General features: G+C 40.0%; 2 protein-coding genes across 2 annotated transcripts; both read right to left on the minus strand.

Moving 5' to 3' along the window:
- Positions 1-43: 43 nt before the first annotated feature.
- Positions 44-13,642, minus strand: bmerb1 (bMERB domain containing 1). The gene is made up of 6 exons (XM_038714249.1): positions 13,338-13,642; positions 8,943-9,063; positions 6,191-6,264; positions 3,165-3,279; positions 2,142-2,224; positions 44-2,030 (listed from the first exon to the last, which is right to left on the minus strand). The coding sequence occupies exons 1-6, from the start codon at positions 13,444-13,446 to the stop codon at positions 1,912-1,914; spliced, it is 621 nt and encodes a 206-aa protein (XP_038570177.1). The 5' UTR covers positions 13,447-13,642; the 3' UTR covers positions 44-1,911.
- A 2,625-nt stretch (positions 13,643-16,267) lies between these two features.
- Positions 16,268-20,857, minus strand: LOC119899624 (mpv17-like protein). The gene is made up of 4 exons (XM_038714250.1): positions 20,232-20,857; positions 19,680-19,750; positions 19,329-19,358; positions 16,268-18,814 (listed from the first exon to the last, which is right to left on the minus strand). The coding sequence occupies exons 1-4, from the start codon at positions 20,533-20,535 to the stop codon at positions 18,569-18,571; spliced, it is 651 nt and encodes a 216-aa protein (XP_038570178.1). The 5' UTR covers positions 20,536-20,857; the 3' UTR covers positions 16,268-18,568.
- Positions 20,858-23,032: the final 2,175 nt, after the last annotated feature.

Here is a 23,032-nt window from a genome sequence, read left to right on the forward strand (position 1 = left end):
TGTTCTTGTTGTCTGAATCAAATTACTCAAAATCACAGGCACGTTGCTGAAAGATGCTCTTTATTTAAACATATATGTACAGGTAGTTATTTTCTGCATATTTGTTCAATATTCAATGTTAGGACCTTTATTAAATTCACTACTACTACAGAACGCTAAGTTGTCAGAAGGAAGGGAAAGTGACAAAGAGCAACACTTAGTCACTAATGTCCTAAATACACTCAAACATACACAGTCTATTGTAGGCATTTACATTCATTTCCTGGGGTCATAAAAATGCAAGACTAAATTCAGAGGATGCAAGTGGTTGTTAGCAATATAATGACTGAATGATGTCATATTACCACAGTCAATAATTCCCGGTAGCTGTTGGTTGAGATGATGATAGTCGGTGATGTGGTGACTGAGGAATGAGTAAGCATAGTGGACCATTTAAACAACAAACACCCCACCATGTTGAATAAAACATTGGCATATACAGGGGTTAACCAAAATAAGATTGAGGTCACAAAATCACTAGAAGAAACGCTGCTGCAGAGGTGGGTCTTATGAGATTGCATGCCAGTTAGCATTAACCTCTAGAGTGAAATGCACAAGTGTGGACATGCTTCACTGTGGTGCTATGAAATGATCTTAAAGTTATTATTTTACATGTACATTTCCATTTATATATTTTCTACAACATTCTGCCTTTTTAGCCTACTAAAAGAAAAAGGAGAAGTGTATGCAGTGCAAAGAAAATTAATTGATCACACTTGGGGAGGTTTAACGGACATAAAGGAACAGCTTTTGAAACCGTTCTCTTGGACATTATTAATAATTGATCTAATTTTAAAGATGCTGAAACTCCTGCTGTTTGGACACAGATGATTTGGGCTCTTTGAAGTTCATTGTGTCATGTTGATTTGGCAGCCAGTACATCTACATTTTCAGACTCCTTTTAAAGCATACAGATGCTATTTATTGGCATTCAGTCCAATACAACCCATCTTTGTAGCAACGTTGCAGTGGAGTTGTGGTCAGATCAGCACTGAAGCCCGCATTCATCAAGTTGTGTGCAAGCTTTGTCCTTTTTTTCTCTTTCAATGACCACCATGTTTTTTTTTAAGCTTTATACCCAGTACAGCGGATATTACAGAATCACAGATAGAGAATTCAACTGCTAAACTGCTGTTCGAGACAAAGCATGGAGTCAAAAATATTGCTCAGCTCCAGTAAAAAAGCATCTATTGGCTGCTGCCCCTGTCTCACATTTATATACCAGTCATTCAATCGGCAGCCATATTGTTGGTCTGAACCGCATGTGTTCATCCCACCTGGAAACAAAGATAAAAACACAGACATGTGGGAGTCCTGAAAGTGAAAGAGGTTCACTGGTTGATGTTAAAGGGCTGAAATGGAAGAATAAATACCCGTTGTCAAACATGACGGGACAATAACAGATGTTTTCTTCCTGTCAGACAAAGAACCCCAGCATTTATACTTCTCTCAATGGACATTGTGCTTGTAGTTCTGTAAATGCGTGTACTCTCTATCAACCACATGATCATAGACCATGTCATCTTAAAAGAATGTTATATGAAATGGGACATATATACATATGTCAGATTGTTATTTATAATTTCCTTTTCAGTCTCCTTTCCCTTCCCTGTCTACACACTGTGGACAAGGGTCTTCACTTGCAGAAGCTCCATACTGTACTGTAAGGTTCCCCTTTAGTACTGATTAGGGATCAGTTTCCAAACTCTAAGCTGAAACTTTATCTGCAATTAAATTACAAAAACTGATTCCTGAACAGTTTCACAGCTAACGAAGGTTCTCTGAGTCACAGGAAGTGATGTATGGCATGTCGTGTGGTGCAAGTGTGTTGTGTCTGACACGTGGACGGCGTCAAAAAGAGGTCTCTGTCAGTTACATGACCGCACACTGTGTGGCTCCGCAGCAATCCTTAATGATGGCCACTCCTGACTTGGTGATGGATGGTTTGTTGGGCGGCGGCTCTGAGATTTGTCTCTTGGGCTTTGGAGGTGCTTGTCATAGAGAAAGAAGAGGGGAAAAATCATCACAACAACGAAAGTGAGCAATGCTTCTGCCCCTCTCTGACTGTGTGGTTGTGTCATTTTTCAAACGTGCCCACTCACTTTGTGTGACTTTGAGCTTCTTCTCCAGAGGCATCAGCTTCAGTCTGAGGAACTCAGCCATCTCCTTGTCCTCCTCACGCTCCCTGAGTTCCAGATACATAGTCAACCATTTGAATCCAATGCAATCAGTACAGGTTGGTTTTAAAGTCTCTTAACAGCTTGATATACCTGATTTATAGGCGCCTCTTAATAAACCTTTTTCACAGAACACATTTTGACGTGTCACAGCAGGAAAAGCACAGATGTAAATAATAAATGATGGTTGTATTTTATTTAGCTGCTTTGGTCTCAGGGTCTTGGTATTGCACATGCTGTCACACTGTCTTGAACACTTGAATAGAAAGGAACCAGCATGTTAGCATTGTTATTGTAAATGTGTTAGCACGCTGATGTTAGCATTTAGCTCAAGGCACTCCCTCACAGAGCTGCTGCATCAATAGATTTATCTTTCAAAAAAACTGGAGCTTATCTCTGAGGGTAATAATAATACACAAGCAACACAAACCAGAGCTACATGTGGCCTTAATGTTGACAACATATCACAATGTCACACAGGTTTCTGCTGTCCACTTTCAAAATGAACTTTTGAAGTAGCTCAGAAAAACCTCACCATTTGCAGTGATTTAAAACCAGCCTTTGATTTTACATAATTTTTCTATCTGAAAGTTATCTCTGTGTCACACTCAGTGGGTTATCTGTGGCAGCAGAGGAGGAAGAAGAAAATGACAATGCAGAGCCGCGGTCATCAGTCAGGCTCTCTCCCACACACACACACACACACACACACACACAGAGCAGGCAGTGCTGGGATGATGAAGTGTCCCTGTCCCCCACCTTCAGTCATGCTCACATTTGCTCCACACATTTAATGAGTCTCCTTCCCGCTGTTTCTCAACCATCCCATGTCTATCAAATGACGAAACAGTGAATGCTTAACAGTGTTTGGGAAAAAAAACAGACAGCCAGCTCCCGCGGACATTATCCCGGATATTAACTGTGCCTGTATGTGGGAGCGCTCTCTACCTTAATCTCTCCACCTCTGCATCGTCGACCAGGAAATCCCTCTTCTGCACTAGCTTATGGATCTTCAGGATCAGCTCTTCTTCCCGCTGCTTGTGTTTCTTGTTTTTTTCTTTCTCTGGGGGAAAGGAAGAAAGAAAATGAAAGAAAGGCAGACTCATAAACGAATAAATAAATGGACGGTTAGAGGGACAAGCAGACTGAACTGAAACCTTAATATTTTACTAGCTCACATAAAATATAAATACAGGTTCCGTACATTTAGTTAATTGCACCTGACCTTAACAAACTGACATTACAGCAAAGTCAGCTAGCTCTTAAACACTGAGTCACCCCCCAAACAGACCTTAATTCTCCCCTCATGTATAATTTACAGAAATTAAGGCACTGACGTAATTATGCAAATGCTAGAGAGCTCTGTTTTTTGTTTAATTTGCATTCACAGTCAGAGATCCATGAACGTAACATCCTCTTTGCTTTGTCTCACTCTTCTAACCTTCACACTCCAAAGCACAGCAAAAGACACACATAAACAGACCAAACTAAGTACACACACACACACACACACACACACACACACATGCGCAGACGGCTGCAGAGGTAGGTTGTCTGACACAGCTGGTATCGAGGCTGGGTGGGAGAAAAAAGGGTTTGAAAAACGACTGCAAACATCAGCTCTTTCTCCCATCTGGAAATAAAAGAGGAGCCATGCAGCCACAGTGTGTATCCCCCCGAGGGTAGAATAATCTGAGGGGCGCATGGATACAATCCCAATGTCAGAGGAGCAGGAGAGGCAGAAGGGGATTTGTCATGTGACTCATAGTGCTGGAGTAAAGTAATTGGCTGCCAGAACCCCCAACAACTGCACACATGAGGCCCCATTGGCTCCTAGGAGTGTCAACGAGGGGCAGTTTGTGTGACCAGTAAAATGAAATAAAACAGACCAGAACAGGTGTGTAAGTACGGCTGGGCAATATGGCCAAAAATGTTATCGCGATAAAAACATAAATATCCTTTGATATCAAAAATTATCACACAAAAATGTCAAATCATTATTTCTTTCAAGTATAAAGGCTGATTTTTGCTCCTTAAGTGAACACTGAAGAAACCAGATGGTTAATTGTGGTTTTAAAATTTTCTTTATGGTCAGAAGAAACACTTGATGCCAAACTGTGGATCACTTAACAAATCTGAGGTAGAACATTCAAAACAATTATGATAAAAATCTTTTTTCAACAAATATGCATGAGTAAAATTAAGTGAAATCTTTATTCAGACTTTTTTCCTCAACAAAATCAATATCTTAATAGAAACATTAGATGCTAATTCGATCATAATTCAAATGAGTTAAAATTATATTGTGATCATTTTCATTACTGTTTTATTGCCCAGCCCTATGTGTAAGTGAACCTAAAAGATAGATTGTGTATATTGTGAAATACAAATTAAAGTGGAATTCATAAGCAATAAAACACAGCCATGCTCAACTCAATACATAAATCCACAGCCTTGGTCTGGTGTGACCAGTAGCTTACAACGGATAATGCTAGCTAATGTTAGCAAACTTAAGACGTGCACTGTGTTTTCTTGTAAACAAACAAATGTTAAATTTACATTCAGTGTTACTCACCAAAATGCATTATGTGTATCCTTGAGTTCTAACAGAAGTGCTGATTGCATTTCCTCCCTTATAAAACTTTTGCAGAGCCGATTTTTCTTAAAAGTTTGATTTGTGCATTGATTTACATCCATGTTTACTTGCAAGCAATCTTCTTATTCCCTTTCTTTCTTGATGTATTGTTGTGTATGATGCATTACTATTACTGCGTCCTCATGCGTGTGCAGACAAACAGGGACACACTCATAAAAAAACAGCTCAACTGCATTACTACAAGTTAAAAAAAACTCAACAGGTTACCTTTAAGTTAAACTACATTTTTGCATTTGATATTATTCCATAATTGCCACTTATTGCCACTGTTACCGCTGTTACATAGGATCACCTTAAAATGACATTGTCTAGTCAACTTTCTTTTTTGGTATCTGGGGCAGATGGGGTTGAGGGTTTGCACTGGGGGGATTCATGACCTCAGTATTTTTAAAATCGTGACTACAACCCTGATTCAAATGAACACCAATAACACCACAAATTAGCACAGAAATGATCACGGAGGTGAAATGATAACTGATGACAACATTCATACATTCAAACATGCTTAACAAAACTAGTATTTACTGCAGGGCTGTTGTGTTGGTATTTCTGTTGCACATTGCAGGGTTTCCAAGTGGTAAAAAAAAATCAGCCCCATGATTGACAGGTCTCTGGTTAGTTCTCTAAAACAGCTGATGAACTTCCATGTGTCTTATTGCTGTTGGTGTGTTTGTCCTTGAACAAGACACTGGCCCCTCCTGCTCAGACACGCTGACATGTACATACTCACTAAGGAGGCGTTTTCCTCCTATTGTCAGGTTCTCTGTATGCAGAGCTTCATGTACATGTTACTCTGTGTGGTGCATCTGACGTCAGGGAGCCACTTCAGCACATTCTCGCCTCATTTCAGATTCAGACAACACTGGACCTGACTGTGGAGTTAAACCAATATTTGATTCTGTACTCCGTGCCCCGCAAAACACACCACAAAAACATCCAGGGAGTAAAAATGACTGTTTACTGAATTTAAATTGGGACACCTTGCCTGGGAAGTTTCCCTCAGCTCATACTGCTTTCACAGTAATGATGCATGTGTGTTTGTGTGATTATCTGTGCTTCATAACTCCAACCCTTCCCTGAGACTTACAATCAATCCTGCCTACTTTAGTGTAACGACACTTCCAATAAATCATCATGACGCCTGCTGAGCTTATGGGACTCTAGTGAGCTGCAAACAGAAGCACTTTCTGCCAAGAGGCCAAACAGGGTGTATGGATAGTTTTGCACACAGAGGATCAATTCTGAGTGGTTTATTTCCTGATATGCTTACAGCTGATGGTGGCAGAAAACAAAAGGTGTATGTGTGTTTGAACTGTACCTGGTACTGCGACAATCTGTCTCAGCTCCTGCTTTAAACTCATGATGTCTTTGCAAAGCTGAATGTCATCCATCCTAGAAAGAAATGAGAAGGAGGACAGTAAATCAACGGCTTCCATCAGATTAAAGAACAACAGATAATATTAGCTGCTTCCACTTCCACTTAAAATGATGTTAGACAGAGAAATACTATACAGTGAATGCTGGAAGAAAAGAAAGTTGATGTCATGGTGAAGTGACAGTTTTCAAAAGCAATTAAATTTTTCTCTAATTATATATAAAACAAATGAAATAAAATGTCCTAACTAGAGTTTGTAAAAATAGATGATTTTATTTGTTATATATTAACCCTATCATTCCCAGGCTTTCACACGACTCGATTGGTCTATCTCGCTGTCAGTTCACAGTCAATCAATCAGTAGCTCTGCTCCTTACAAACAAAATCAGTTTTCACACTTTGGTTGTAACCCCTCCTTGCTTGTTGTCATGGTGGTCCAAGTTACATGTGCCCATCATAGTTTGGTAGTCTCCACCTGTGTTATTGATTTGTATTTGAGGATGATGTAAGATCTGATCTGATTTCACTCATTAGTTGGAGTTTATTCTGTAAAGACCTGGCATATTGACATCTTCAGAATTCATAGAAAATGAATCATCATCATACATCTGATTTGAATATTTTCTAGTTATTCAAAAAGAAAGTCAACAGACTAATAGCTAAGAGACTTTGTCGGTTAGCTAAATAGAAGTACAGCAAAGATGGTTTTTTTGGCCTTGCACTGAAAGGGTTAATTTAATCAAACCCTATAATACTATTGTATAAAACTATTTAATGCCCATAACAATTTCCCAGAGCTCAAGGTGAGGTATTCACATTGTTTTATTTTATCCAACACCAAAGATAATTTGATTTACTATTGAAATCAATCAAATCCTCCCATTTGCAAACCTGAAAAAGATGTTTGGCATTTTTACTTATCACTTATTAAAGTTGTTGTGAATAAATTTTCTGTTGATTGAATAATTGATTCGTCAACAAATCATTTTGGCACTGATGCTTGTGCTGTCCTGTAAAATTCCGCTCATATACTTTCTTTAAGACACCACAGCCTCGGGCCTGGATGTGTCACTCATCAGGAGAGTGTCTGCAAATGGAAAACATGCAACCTAAATCAATCCACAGCACACTGCCCTGTAAGCCTGCTGCAGCCCTGATGTCTCAACCTCGGGGCCTTGACATTTTCCCCTCTTCTTCCCTAAATCTTCGCATCTCACTCAATCTCTCTCTCTCTCTGCGGAGCAGTGACAGCTACCACAGATTTAATTCTCCCTGTGATGGATCAGGCCGATGACTCATCCACAGCCTCCTCCTCCTCCCTCTGCATTTATCCCTGATGCTCTGTTTTACTCCTCCCTCCTCCTTCTTTCTCCCCCTTGAACCCTCCCTTCACCTTCTTTCTCTCTGTTGTTTTCTCCCGCCTTCTGCCTTGTTTTTCACTCTTCCAACGCTATCTGTGGATTCCTGCAGCTCCTGCACTCTGACACTCCATCTGTTAGTTGTGTGTGTGTGTGTGTGTGTGTGTGTGTGTGTGTGTGTGTGTGTGAGTATGTGTATGCGTGTGTATGTGTGTCTTGAGTCACACAGAGCCTGACAACAGAGACGTAAGCAATAACCAGCATGGCTGCTTAATGAAGCCATTCAAGTGGGCGTGCGAACTAACATTATCAAGTGAGTGAGCTCTCTAAGATATGTATCAGCATCATCCGACACCTCAGCCATCACACTGCAGATGTTAGAGGTGCACAAAATACATTGTTCAGTTCCATATGTTACAGTGGGGAGACAATTTGATACAGATTCAACACAGAAAAATAAGAGACAGCAGCTTGTATTTCCACTTTTAAGCTATACTGAAATTGTTTCAGTATAGAAGCGTGCAATATAAAAATTAAATATACAATCCTTTATTATGGTACATATCATTTTATATCTCAATTGCAATATACTGTGAGATAGAAGAACTTCCATGAGTGTCTTTTGGTTTGGTGACTTAACCTTCGAAGGCTTTAGAGGATAGCAATAGACTAATAGCAACATATTGTGATGTAGTAAAATTTCTAATACAACCCAAAGATTTTTATGGGGTATTAAATATAAATCATATGGCAAAATCTTCCAACCCTTCATGTAATGTGAGTATTAGAGCTGCAACAATAAGTTGAATTAGTTGATGGACAAAGAGGGGCATCTCTTTTCAAACAATTAATCGACTAACAGAGAAAAGAATCGTTAGTTGCAGCCCCAGTCTGTATAGTTTGAACTGCTACAGTATTAAACTCAGTATTTGTGCAATCCATTTATAAACATCCATGTTGTCACGCTACATTCCCCTGATAAAGGCAGCGAAGGTTTAGACAGAGAGGAAATAATGCACTGATCCGTAATCCTTGAAGCTAATGTTGATGAGAAGCCTATTACTTCATGGTGACTCATTCAACTGCTATTGGCCCTCCCCATAATCAATGGGCAAATGATCTGCCTCTCTCAGTATAGAACATTATTAAAGAGCCAACTTAGATCACAACACTGGAGTGTCTTTGCAGTGGGTGTCCACATTGTCATGGCAACGCAGAAAACCTCACTACCCGCTCAAGGACAGCAGTAGGAATTCAGAAAATGTATTGATTAAATCTTTGTCACACATTACGCCTGGTCGTACCAAAACACTGAAGCTGACAATTCAGCAACTCACATGAAGCGTAGCTCTGACTCGCGGCGCACCAGAACCTCTCGCAGGCGCTGGATACGAGTCATCTCGACCTCGATCTCCTCGGGAGCCATGGTGCTCTCTGCCATGGATACATCTGAATGACCTGGGAGGCAGAGGGAGAAAAGGCATGGATGGCAAATTATAAAGAGAGAGGAGACAAGAGGACTAAAGACAAGGGGAAGCAGGAGAAAAAAATACCTAGCATCCTAGTAGTGAGATTGAAGGGCAGCTCTGCACAGGCATGTCTTAGGCACTTCTCTTCACTTTGGACAGTGCTTAAGAGTTTGAAGCTTATTTGCTGGTTTAAATTACAGAGTAGAAATTCACTACGGATGCCAAAATTACAGATGGCAGTGGCTATATCTAATCTGAGATGTTAATCATAAATTTGATTTCATTTGACAAATGCATCCCAGAGTTTCTAATTTCTGTTTTTTTTATCGTTGAAAACTTTCTCATGGCACCGGTGTCTTGGCAAACACGCCTCGTCTCCCTGTGACGTGTCCCCTCACATCAGCCAAGAGCGTGATATTCGGAAAGAACGTGTAACTGAGAGACATGATTTGACTTTTAAAGTTGCAGCAGGGCTTCAGGCAGAAAGGGCTGCTTTCCACTAAAAGGCTTCAATCGCTGATGATGTGAAAATGTGTGCGACATGAATAAAAGCAGGATCTATGCACATAATACTACACTTTGGCACTTTGGTTGTTGAGCTGTCTTCATACTGACGTGGATCAATGACCAGCTGATTGGGTTATTCCTCCCTGAACTGGACCACTGACCTCACTCTCCATATCTGCCACTTAATACTTACTACACCGACCAAACACTTATTGCACTGATCAGTGCTCTGACCACTGCAAATGCTACGGCTCTTGGAACAGTCTGACCGTGCCAGCATCTTACAGGATACAAGCGACGGCATGGATCTTGATATGTTGTCATAGTAACATGACCGTTGTTATCTCAGTTTTGTCTTCACACTTCCAATTTTGGAACAGAAAACCTGTGTTATAATCTGGGGTTATGGAGATCTGGACATCTACCTGGCAGGGAGGGTCTAATTAAACACAAGTTGCATTATGGGAAATGAAGGATCCAGGCTTTTTGGGCCATGACCGATACTAGGGGCTAAATGTTTCACCTTATTTTTAATTTGTCTCCCCCAAGCCCCTCATTACTGAAACATAATACAGGGAGTTCCTGTGTCAAACGTCATCTGTGCAGGCCTGAATCGTTAACAGTTATCTTCCACGTTTGTACTGAACATTAATTTTTCACAGAGCCATAAAATGAGACTGGAAGCCAACATAAAAATTTTCATTAAACATTTTCAGGTTTAATTGATCGTTTGGTCTATGATATGTCAGAGTCCATGGTGGTGTCAGTAAATGTCCCTCACAATCCCAACAATCCAAAACCCAACGCTTTGCAGTTTATCCCCTTGACGCCTGAATGTTTTTACAATTATATTTACAATTATATAAAAAATTTATTATTTGTGTTTTTGCTTTCAAGCTGATGCTAAATTAAGTGGAGATTATTCATTTGTCTATAGCACATAGAATAGATATAAATTTAGGTATGATGCAAATTAGCGACAACAGGCAAAAACCAGTGCTTGCAAAAGGTTCCTATGTACGTATTGGGGGAATACATATGCTATCTCGGCTGCAGTCTGAATGGAAGCGGTGTGATGCGAATTCTTGACAATCAGCATTAAGGGGATAAACTCACAGAAGCCTACACAAACAGCATTTACTTTCGAGAGCCATTTTATTAAAAATGTTTCAAGTCTATCTTATCTATCCATTTGGGAACACACTTGTTTGACCATGTGGACATTAAAAGTATTACTGATGTCTATAATCATTTCTCCGGGCTGTGAAGTGTTCCCTTCCTAACACGACTACACTGCACAGTCGACAAGCTGAAAGGTCTGAATAAAATAACTATTTGCATCTTTAATCCTGAGCTCTCAAATGTGACGCATGACATTTATCCACAGTGTGTCTTGTAACATTAGAGGACTGATCAGCTCTTCGTCCTCCTGCAGCAACATAAACTGCAGTCTGCGTTTGTGGTACTTTTCATGGATGCTTGCTGAGGACAGAGCTGACTCACCACAGCAGACAGAAGTCTGCACAGGAGGGCCTGGTTTGTTTGTGCCTCGCTGATATTGAATCATCACCCAACGTGTCTGCTGACAAAAGACGCTGACGCCAAAAGCAAACTTTGTATCACAGAGCTGCAGGCCAATACGATACACAGCAGGAGCTGTGGAAGTTTGAGAAAAGTTTTTTTTGTTTATTTCCCTTTTTTTCTTTGTGTCTTTTTTTCTTTGCACACATCTATCTCTCACTCACAGCCACGTGCTCACCATCAATAAGACCAAGCTGCATTAAGTCCAGGCTGGTGGCAAAACGCCAGCTCAATAATGTCTTAACAGCTCCCGCTCATCTGAGCAAGCTGCTCACACATACTCAGCATTAACAACATTACAAGGAATGAACAATGTTGATACTTCCTATTTAAAAGCAGCGTGTTCATCAGGGACAGGTGAGATTAACTCTAAAGTTTCAGGCCAACACAACCAGCAATGCTACTCACATCACCTGGAGGAGTAAACCAGTCTCCTCACACACATAATTAATCAGCTTGAATTAGCCCTGTTTCATTAAAACAAACTGGCTCATCAGTGTAATTTGGGTGTACTACGATTTAATGAGGAATAAACAGTCAGGAGAGCCTGGATCGTGCGTGGTACAGCTGCCACATGGGACTTGACAACAATGTCAGCATCTGTATGACATCCAATGCACACGGCCCTGAGACACCCTGCAGTATACAGTATACTGTATATGCTGCTGCTGCTGCCTCTGGACCACACAGATGCTGAGCACAGAATAGAAAAGGATAGATAGATAAAGCTAAAACACAAGCAGTATTTGTTTTTGTTTTTAAGAATTAAGAGAAGATAAAACTGGGGGCGGGGCGGGGGTGGGGGCGGGGCGGGGGGGGGGGGGGGTTTGCTTTACCTCTATCTTTGTGTGTGTCTGTAGGAGAGAGAGAGAGAGAGACAGCAATGGCTGGATCTGTGTCTAAAAATATCCACTGCATTTTTTTCTGCTTCTCTGACTTCATCTGGAAGTTTCTTCACACCCAACTCTACTGTGATGAGCTATCCTCAGTGGGACCAACTAGGACACATGTTACTGGAGACCATATCACTTTGCTGCTTCCATCAACACACACGTCACTCCTAGCCCTTTATCGCTTGGGTTTGATAAGACAAAATAATAGAACCATATAATACAATGGCTTTGCAGCTAATAATGTTTATTTATGTCAAATCTGTGTTTGAACAGCTTTATGGTCATTTTTGAGGCTGCTGCTGTGAGAGTGGAAACGATTAGACGATTAATGTCAATTTACAGACAATTAATTGCCAGCTATTGTCATAAATGCAAAACATTCTCTGATTGAATGAATCAGATCAGCTTTTCTCAGTTTTAGATCACTGTAAATTGAATGTCTTTGGGTTTTGGACTGTGGGTGGTAAAACATAAAGACGTCACACTGGGCATATTGTAACAGGCACATTTTTAGTATTTTCTAATATTACAGACCAAATGATCAAATGATTAACTGAGACAATAATTGTTAGTTGCATGGGACAAAGGGATGCATAACAAAATAAAACAAAATCTCTAATTCAGTATCTACAGCTTAAGATGTTCATTTCTTTGGAGAGCTTTTTGTTCAGCGGTACAGTCATTTTTGAGGCTGTAGTATGTGGTGTTGCTGTACTGTTCATTAGAAACTGTTCTTATTAAGCTTATTAAGTTAATTTTGTGCCCACCCCCTGTACAATTCTCAGTGATCCTGATCAGTCACTAAAATTATGCAATATAGCTACTTTATGGCATTCTGAAAATCTGTCCTTCAAAATGTCAGCCTAAAGGCCATAAACACAAATATTCTTCTAAATAGGGAGTCTATAGCATATTGATCAGAGCAGAGGACCAGGGTATTGACTCATAGCTGATAATCTTGCTTCATGCTTCTGCATCAGCTCAGACTGACTCAAATGATCACAAGTTTCAAAATGCGCTGGGCTTGCTGTATTCCTGGTGTATTTCTCAGGCCAAATTCATTCACAAACCGCGCAACACCCATAGTGTGCGTATAGGAGAATTAATAGGCCATTTGGCAGCGCTATTGATACATCCCAAACCTTTGTGAGTCACGCATTAACCATTTCAAAGCTAACCTCTCACTGGGGTTTCAGAGTGAAGCATGTGGTAAATGCTACAGCTTGCTATTTCTGACCAAGAGGCTGTTAAACAATATCATATTTTGATGCATGACGCTCACCTTTGTCCGTTGTCCATGCCGTTTCCGACACGGCGCCGTAGCTCCTGAGCGCGCGCTCGGTATCCGAAATAGATTTCTTCAGTTCCATGTTGGTGGAGTGCACGCGCATATAAACCAGGATTCAACGAGTCTTTCAGCTAAACCTGCACGGCCCCTCTGTGTTCGTCCTCCCAAATAACTCAGTTTCACCCGGTGACAAAGCTCCAGCGACCCGAGACGTTGAGCATCTTTATTCAAGCTTTCAAGTCCCTCGACGTGTGGATAGAGGTGAGGATGTAAGGAGCATGCGCAGTGCGGGCAGGGATGTGAAGACTTGGGAGACACCCACTAGCAACGAGATGACGTTAAAAATAAAACTATAAGCACACAGTTATAATTTTTAAGCCTGTCCAAGAACTTGTTTTTATTATAGGCCTATGCCAAAGCTCTGCCTGGATACATTTAATTTAATTTATTATTAATAAAGGGATTTGAAAGCCAGCAGGCAGTAATGGCTTTTCAAGCATTTTGTCTCTTAAGTGTACCTCTGGTTGTTATTTGACAAACAGACATAACTGCCGACAGTTAAGTGGCATGCGTTTCCGCATAAAGGGGTGTGATTGCATATGGCAAAATTAGACAAATGGATTCTGTTTGAGTAGTCTGTTCCAAATTTAGAAACGAATTTATTCATAGGTGCCTGAAGCATCATTTTTGAAGGCTTAGAAGCAGGGATCTCTAATCTGCGAAGTAAAACAGAAAGAGTTTACTGACTCAGCCGACCTGATTTCCTCGGGCAGGCTGTTCCAGAGCCTCGGGGCCCTGACAGCAAACGCTCTGTCCCCTATAGTTTTCAGTCGAGACACTGGAACAGACAACAGACCTCTGTCCGAGGATCTCGAGGTACGTGCTGGTGCGTATGGGACTAAAAGGTCAGAAATGTAACAAGGCGAGAGGCCATGAAGATCTTTAAAAGTGATCAACAGAATTTTAAAGTCAATTCTAAAACATACTGGGAGCCAGTGTAATGAAGCTAAAATAGGAGTAATGTGGTCATATTTCTTTGTTCTGGTTAAAAGCCTGGCAGCTGAGTTTTGGACAGTCTGGAGTCTATCAGTAGACTTTTAGGTAAAACAAGTGAAAAGGCTGTTGCAATAATCCAGGTGTGATGAGATGAAGGCGTGTAAAATGGTCTCGGTGTCCTTAAAAGTTAACATAGATCAAATTTTTGCTATATTTCTAAGTTGATAAAAACATGATTGAACAAGCTTTGTGGTGTGCTGCTATATTTAAATTACTATCAAACCAAACACCAAGGTTCTTTGCCACAGGCTTAATGTGATTTACTAGGGAACCAGCAGATGGCAGTATTTGTTTTGCCATCTGCTGAGACCCGATGACCAGGATTTCTGTTTTGTCTGAGTTCAGCTGGAGGAAATTATTTGACATCCATTTTTTAACTTCACAAAGGCAGTTGTTAAGTGAACTCAGCATTCCAGGGTCTGTGGATCTGACTGGCAAGTACATTTGTGTGTCATCAGCATAAATATGAAAAGAAATGCCATGTTTATGGATAATATGTCCAAGGGGAAGCAGATACAAGGAAAACAAAATGGGTCCCAAGACCGACATCTGAGGCACACCATATTTAACTGGACAGAACAAGGAGACATAGTTGTTTACAGACACGCAAAACTTCCTATTTGACAGGTAGGATGAAAACCATTCTAGGGCAGTACCAGAGATCCCCACCCAGTGCCTCAGTCTGTCTAACATGATGTTGTGATCAATGGTGTCAAAAGCAGCGCTAAGGTCCAGGAGTACAAGGACTGAGCACATGCCTTCATCAGCAGACATTAAAAGGTCATTGGTGACTTTAAGCAGGGCAGTCTCAGTGCTGTGGTTCTTCCTGAAACCAGATTGAAACTTTTTGTTATGAAAATATTTTGTTATTTTCCAGCACAGTGAGCAGCTGTTTGGACACAATTCTTTCTAGAATCTTTGCAATAAAAGGCAGTTTTGAAATTGGTCTAAAATTATGTGGGAGGGAGGGATCTAAACCAGGTTTCTTTAAAAGTGGGTTCACGCAAGCTGTTTTAAAATAATCAGGGACACAACCAGTAGATAGGGAGCTGTTGAAAACAGAGATCAAATGGGGCCCAACAGAATCTATTACTTTCAGTAAAAACTTTGTAGGTATAACATCAAGTGGGCTGGAGGACACTCTCATTTCTGATACTGTTTTTAAAAGCTCAGACGAGTAGATGGGATAAAACTGGTTAAAACTCTCTTGTTGCTGGTGAGGGACCTCTGAGTAAGAGGCCGCGGGGGTAATAGAGGCTCTGATTGACACCACCTAATTGGTAAAATAAGATAAAAACAATTCACAGTCATCATTACTTCTAGCTGAGGCACTAGGAGGGGTTGGGTTTACCAGCTGATCCACAGTCTTAAACAGAAACCTGGGACTGTGTTTATGTGTCGTAATGAGTTCAGAAATGCATCCTTAACCATGTTATTGGAGTTAATTAATAAATCCTTCAGACTGGGGTAATGGACTTGGAGACAGGTACATGTGATATTTCAGATAAACTGTAAGCATAAGACAAAAACGGTGGGCCTGTGGTTACAATATACAATTCTGGGTTCAAGTGTGGAACCAAAGTTCAGTAATAACTGATTTCTTGTATGTTGATATAGCTGTATGCTCAGTAAACACTCACACACTGAATCGATAGAATGTTTATTATTATATTACTATTATTATGTATTAATTTATTCAACAATAAATATTATTTATCATTTTTTCAATACATTATAAGCAACAGCACTGATCAAACTGTTGTTCTTTCTTATATCAAAACTAGTCAAACAATTATTGAGACATACACTTCAGACAGTGCTAAAGGAGCGTACCAATCTTTAGTTAGCTAGTAATATTCTTCGGTTGCTGACATGAACAAAGGGAATATTAATTTATTTGACCTTCAGTTCCAGCGTAGCACATCAGCGTACAATTTATAATTAGAAAACACACACTCTAATATTACATTGATATTACATTATTATATGTCTGATAAAAGGTCTGTCAGTCTGAGGGTTTACATTGTTTTTTCTGTCCCTCTTTTTATCTTGTTTACAAAAAAACTTCAGTTATGTGAGACATATCAAATAATAATTTAACAGTGTCTCTAGCATAATATGCTACTTCAAAATGCCTGATTGCAAACTGTATGTTAGACTCAACTATATCAGAAACACAAAAACAGACACATCTCTCTGTGACACCAGGCATTTCAGTAGAACACAAGTGAATGACGAGTTTTTTGTAAATTTTTTGAGGCGGAAGAGAGGAGCTTGTGCTAAACCTTTTAAATTCTATGTATAAGATTACCAGTCAGCTCGTGTACTGAGCTGTTACTCTATTTATAAAAATGACCTCTATTGAAAACGGCTTGGCGGAGGCATCTGACGATGTAACATTTTCACTAAGAGGTCAAATTTTAAAAAATGGTTTTGGAAATACAATAGAGAGCATGCCACAGTGTCACATTAACATTCAGTATGACAACAGGCAGGCAGCATTTCTACATTCAAGTAAATGGATGTTTCAGACAATCTTTATCAATTATTAGACAAACTCAAAGTATCTTCAGTAGTATCGTATAACCACAATATTTAGATATAAAATGTATTTTCAGATATGCTTTGTGTTTTTTTAGTTTTGTTGCTTGAACTCTTTGTGAACGCACGCTGTATTTCGCGTTTGCTCAGCTCATTATGGTCCCTATGTATAAAGTGCCTACCTGTACATTAATAACAAACAGATATACTATAGAATATAACAGATTATTGGTGCCTGTGTGCATTTGTATTTGGCACTTCTTGTACCAGAGTGAAAACTGCAACCAAAGGAGATCATACTTAGAAATCAGGCATTCTATTATAGTCACAGATAACAGTCTAAGCCTGGGATTCCCAAACCTTTTCAGCTTGACAATCAAAAGAGAAAATTGGTGTCTCCCCGGGAACTTACAAAAATACATTATGAATTGACATAACATCTACATTTATAAACTACTGATTCGCATCAACCCATGAATTTACAATTAATTTCATTATAAAAGTACATCACAGCAACAATCAAAGTTACTGAGTGTAAAGTTTCTCACCACCTCATTACCAACTTGCACTAAAAAAATGAGACATAGAAGCAGTAAGGCAATACACTGTCAGCTGGAGTGGGGTCAAGTGTATAAAGTAAGCTCACAGCAATAATCAAATTTGCTGAGTGTGATGGGATCCTGCCAGAACAGGACCAGCACCTCCTTTGTCACTCTCAAAAATATGCAAGCCCCACATATACGGGGAGCTGCACTGTATGCTGGGAAGTACTTTTTTGTGACTAAATATTTTGCCATTTGATTACTGTAAGCCCCACAGCTGAGCAAGAGGGTGTTTGTGCTGTGAAATGGTGAAATGAGTCTAGGGGTGTGTGTTTGTGTAAAATGAAGCAGAGGAAATCGACAGGCTCTTAGTTTAGTTTGCTTTCCGTGGTTGTAAATAGAACTTTTGGCCCTGATTCCATTTCCCCCTTTGTAGCAGCGATCCACAGACAGAAGGGACATGACAGGGAATAATTCTAACTAAATTAGGCTATTCTTTAATTTGAACAGCTAGCACCAAGGCGCTGTTCAATGTGATCCAGGTACTGTGGACTTTTTCTCTCCCCCTGATCTGTCGGCACCCTCTCTTTGTTCAGTGACCTCCTGATGTACTGCATTGCATTGTTGTGCATTTAACTCTAGTTTGGGAATGACTGCTCTAAGCACTCGTGTGTGCTTATTACCACAATGTGGTTTGTGTCCACATTGTGGTAATAATTATTTCCCACACTTATTCCAGTTTTTCATTTAGAGAAGAGGAAACTGGAACACCAACCATCCCACCATCACAGCATAGAAGTCCTCATTAATCATCCCAATATCATTAAGCGAGGTCCAGTTGAATAAAGGAATTAATGTGAGAACAGCAGACTCCATTTATAAATACCTGATGAGAAACACGGCATGTAAATACGTTCACTGTGGCATGGAAAAGTAGGACTGAACTACATTTTCCCACGGAGGTGATGTGCTGTATGAATATTGAAAATTATACTGTATACACAGACAGGACTGCCGTCCACTGGACAAGCAGTTTGGCCCAGGCATTTTCACGTTCTGTCCCCCCAAAGACTGATTCTACATACTTCACTTCTGAGTAGGTTTAGATGCTACTGTTGCCTCTTTGGGAGCATCTATCATCTCCTTGGAGTCCACTTTCTCCTTTGTCGATTCTGCTTCATCTTCTTTAGGAGGGAACATCCATGCCAGAGCTGCAGCGGCCGTGCCGTCGCCGCTCTGACGGGAGAAGCAAAGGAAGGTGGCCCAGAAGAAGGCACAGCAGCCAGTGAAGGTGGTCCGCACGTACAGAGGCACCAAGGCAAAGTTCAGAAACTGAGGGAGACACATAAAGATGATTTATATCATTGTACTGGTATATTACATGTTACATAGCAATAAATACTTCTGGTGTAGTTGTTTCTAAAAAATAAAGAATTCCTTTGCAAGTATTGTTGTGAGAAGAAGACGCTATTCTCTAAGTCTTACAAAAAAAACAGAAATTCAGAATACAGTATTTAGTCCTCAGTTTTGTGTTATTATGATATTTGGGATAAGTCTATCATTTTAAGGGTTGCTCCACAGGTTTTAATTTCAAAATCTGTAATATAGCAAAATACTAAATTTGGATCACTTTAAATATTATACCAGCTATTGAAATTTATGGAAATGTGAGGAAATTCAAGGTTTTAACAGTGAATAGAATCTATACTCAATGGTTCACTTACAAACCCTCAGGTTTATGGTGAGTGGACCTTTAAGCATATTCATATATATTCATATTCTTGACTATATACTGTTCCTAAAAGTCAACTATTAACATCTATGCAAGGCAGAGCTTAATGTTTACCTGCATAAATGGCCAGAACATCAGCCCCGTCTGAAACAAGAGACAAACAGGAAGCATTTGTAGACTTACAAAACATTAAGGAGAAAACCTCTAAAGACACAGCTGAAACCTCTGATGACAAAATAAACATTACCATTCAACTGTAGTGACTGAGAGGCATGTGACTCAGTAGAGATCAAAGTTTATTTAACTTCATAAAATCAAATAAAACATGATACATTAACTCTTTGCAACTATGATATAAAGTACATAAATTGTCTTTAAAATATACTGAGCCTCAGTTTTGAGTGCATATCACAGCGGACACTACACTTCAGTGAGAAGAGCATGCTGTGACATCTCTATACTCACTTTATATGTGTTCAGGAATTTTTCTCTCCAGTCTTCCGTGATGTCCTCTTTGCCCTCCAAGAAGCTGACTCCTGAGAGACAAACAAGACAAATGGCAGCGCATTCTCTGTGGGGTGGAAAATGATTTAATGGAGGGTAAACTTTGAAGAAACCATAAACACAGTAGGCTATGTCTTACAGAAGTAGAAGAAGTAGATCGAAAGTTCTTGGTATACCTTTTACCACATGTAATAGTCCTACTCATCATTAGATTTAAGCAACTGATCACACTGGTGATGTGATGTTTGGTCCAGTACAAAGGGTCAAATATCCACTCTGGAGCATATGGTAAGTTATGTCTTTCATGTTGACCTCTGCTAGTGAAGGTTTGTTTTACCAACGAGCAACTACTGATCTTTACACAACAGGAGAAGAGCACAGCGAGCACTAGGATCAAGTTACAAATTGACAGATATGTGAGCTAGTTTGAAGTTAACCAAAAGCTGCCCGGCCGGCTCTCAGTGTGCCCCGCGGGGAGCCGAGGTGTGCGTCTTACTACTACTACCCACCGACCTGTGTAGAAGACACTGGTGGCCAGGGGCGCCGCGGTAGTCTGGTCCAGGAAAAGCTTCCTCATCACCATCCCGGCTGAATTCCCCGGAAACCTCCGCTCCAGGAACCGCATCCAGAAGAAACTGAAGTTTCCGTGAAAACTGAACGCGATCACGGCGACGTTCCGTGTTTGTCTCCAGTCCATTTTCTCCCTCCGGGACAGCCACTGGTGGACGAAGTCCCCTCCGGCGAACAGGCAGCCGTACAGGGTAACGTTGGTGACCCACGGGAACCGACGGACATGTCCCAAAAGCGCCTTTCGCATTTTGTTTACAGTTATTGTTTCCCAGTGGAATGAAATACGGTGTTAGCAAAATGTAACAGTTCGCTTAATGTGTAGCTGACTTCAGCTGAATGTAACATATTACAAAAGCGCCATCTCTGTCTGGAAGTCAAACGTTAACACTGACTAACGTTATCGGTGTCTGACGGAAAGGACAACGTGTAGCCTATATGTTCCCCATATAATGAACGTCATAAAGTAATATCATCTCAGAGGAGATACTTGCTTGCCGTGCTCCATCTGACACCCGGCAGGGAACTGCGAGTCTGCTCATACTGCGTAAAACTACTACGCCCCTTTTACGTAGAAAAAAACCCCAATAGAGTAGGCTACAGTTGAAGGGCGGAGACTCAACCATGGTTGCTCAATCTGACATAGTAGCTACTAGAAAATTGTGTCAGTTGTTGTTAGATAATTAGGGCCCGAGCATGAAACATATTGGAACTCAAGGGATTTTGTTCTTTTTTCTACAAAGTAGGGAAGTGTGGGGTTGTATCTTGGAGATGGCCATGCCTAGGGTAACATAATATAAAGTAAAATAAATACCTACAGTTGAGAAATTAATTTGAATTTAATCAAATGTAAATTTTAGGAAAAAGGCATTTTTTCCTAGCTAGTGGGATACAATGGACCCCCCTAAGCTTAAGTCTATTTTCTGACACATTAAAGAACATTTTATTAATTTTTGTATCTTTAAGAAGGCTATGCTTTGGGTAACATATTATAAAATAAAACAAATAGCTACAGTTGACAAATTCATTTGTATTTAATCAAATTAATTTTTTAGAGAGAGGCATTTTTCACATGGGGTAAGATGCCCCCCTATGGTGTGAAATCACTTTAACATAGATAAAATAAACTACAAGTAACTGGTAAAAGCAAGGAGATTATAGGCCTATGTTGTAGAAATAAAATTGCGTTGCCTTATATTATTAACTTTCCTATCATTTATTTATATATTATTTTTATTTATAGCATTATTATGTCATTAAGGTTGCGAGGAACTTCATCAGCAGAAAGTCTGAGGTAAAATATGCACATGTCAGCTAGCTATACTAGCTAGAAATGTGAGCATATATGTGAGCTTATAACCTCAGACTTTCTGATAGTGAAGTTGCCTGTTGGCAAAAGGGTCTATCCAGTATCTAAATAACATCTAACTTACAAACGATGAAACATAGCATAGCATTTTAATACTTTAACCAAAAACTATAAAAATCTTTCACTCTAAACAATTGCATAACTTACCTTAAGGCTCCCCTTAATGTAAATACATATATAAATTAAACACAATAAAAAGAATTACAGCTTATTTTAACTGACAATAACTTAAAAAATTGTGATGAAACAGAGAACTTTTTCAGTTCAGTGAGACTAGGGGCAGCCAAAAATTTTAAGAAAAAATTGTAACATTTTATGTTTTTTGTTAGAATTTCCGTGGGGGCATCTTACCCAGTGTTACCCTAATCTCAATTTTGGGCGCCTAAACTTACACGAACACTAACAACAAACTTTGCACATAATTCAAGCGTGGTGAAAAATTTCGTATTTTATGGGACTCATGCATGGGCGTGGCAAAATGGGTTTCTATATGTACGAAATTTCAGTGGTAAGTGTATCATCTCCAGATCATGGTCCAGACGTACAATAAAAGCATCTTAGAGCGATGCCCAACACCAAACAGGAAGTCGGACATTTTGGATTTAATGGTCATGTTTGGAGATTTACACACTTTGTACTTTAACAAACTCCTCCTAGGGAATTAGTCTGATTGACTTCAAATTTTCGCTGTGCAGTCTAAACCCAATGACGATTAAAAGTTGTTAACAGTTATTACCAGTCGATCACTTTGCCCGTGGCGTGGCATCAAAAATCGATGATTCGCCATGAAACAGGAAGTTGTTATAACTTCAGTATACATGCTCACATCTGCACCAAATTTTTAACTGTGTAAGTGTCCCAGCCTGAACACATCCATATGTCAATATTCACTCAAAGTAATAGCACCACCTGCTGGCAACAGGAAATGACGCTGTAATGTACTACTCTGAGCAGGTTTGACGTATCAATGTCTGCCCCAGAAAGCCCTTAACACACTGATGAGGCCAAACTTGTGATTTTACATTTAACAGTGTGGTGGCAAAGTTAAATTCACCATGAAACAGGAAGTTGTAGCGCCACCTTCTGGCAACAGGAAGTGATCTTCAACCCCCACAGCATGTTTCACCTACATATACGAAATTTCTGACACATGTATAATGTCCAGACCAAAAAGCCTCTTGGAGTGATACCCTAAACGCAACAGGAAGTCAGCCATTTTGAATTTTATGGTAATGTACACCCTCCATACTTTAGCGCCACTAAGGGGACTCAGGAAGTGATGATTAACACTTTTGTGCAGTATCTGTAGCGCATGGCAAATTCACAGCCGCACCGGCAGAGCTCCAGAATCTGTAACACAGCGGCCACACACACATAC

Source organism: Micropterus salmoides, unplaced genomic scaffold, assembly GCF_014851395.1.
Source record: "Micropterus salmoides isolate LMB-PRFRI ecotype aquatic unplaced genomic scaffold, ASM1485139v1 Ms_hic_scaffold_12, whole genome shotgun sequence".
In the NCBI taxonomy this organism is placed as follows: Eukaryota; Metazoa; Chordata; class Actinopteri; order Centrarchiformes; family Centrarchidae; genus Micropterus; species Micropterus salmoides.

Coding starts and splice junctions, on each gene's coding strand:
- bmerb1 (XM_038714249.1), bottom strand. CDS start 13,446: ATGCGCGTGCACTCCACCAACATGGAACTGAAGAAATCTATTTCGGAT. Junction 6,265..8,942: donor GAGTCAGAGCTACGCTTCAT/GTGAGTTGCTGA, acceptor ATTTCTTTCTAG/GATGGATGACATTCAGCTTT. Junction 3,280..6,190: donor ACAGATTGTCGCAGTACCAG/GTACAGTTCAAA, acceptor CCTTTCCCCCAG/AGAAAGAAAAAAACAAGAAA.
- LOC119899624 (XM_038714250.1), bottom strand. CDS start 20,535: ATGCGAAAGGCGCTTTTGGGACATGTCCGTCGGTTCCCGTGGGTCACC. Junction 19,751..20,231: donor CACCAGTGTCTTCTACACAG/GTCGGTGGGTAG, acceptor TTTGTCTCTCAG/GAGTCAGCTTCTTGGAGGGC. Junction 19,359..19,679: donor AATTCCTGAACACATATAAA/GTGAGTATAGAG, acceptor CTCTTGTTTCAG/ACGGGGCTGATGTTCTGGCC.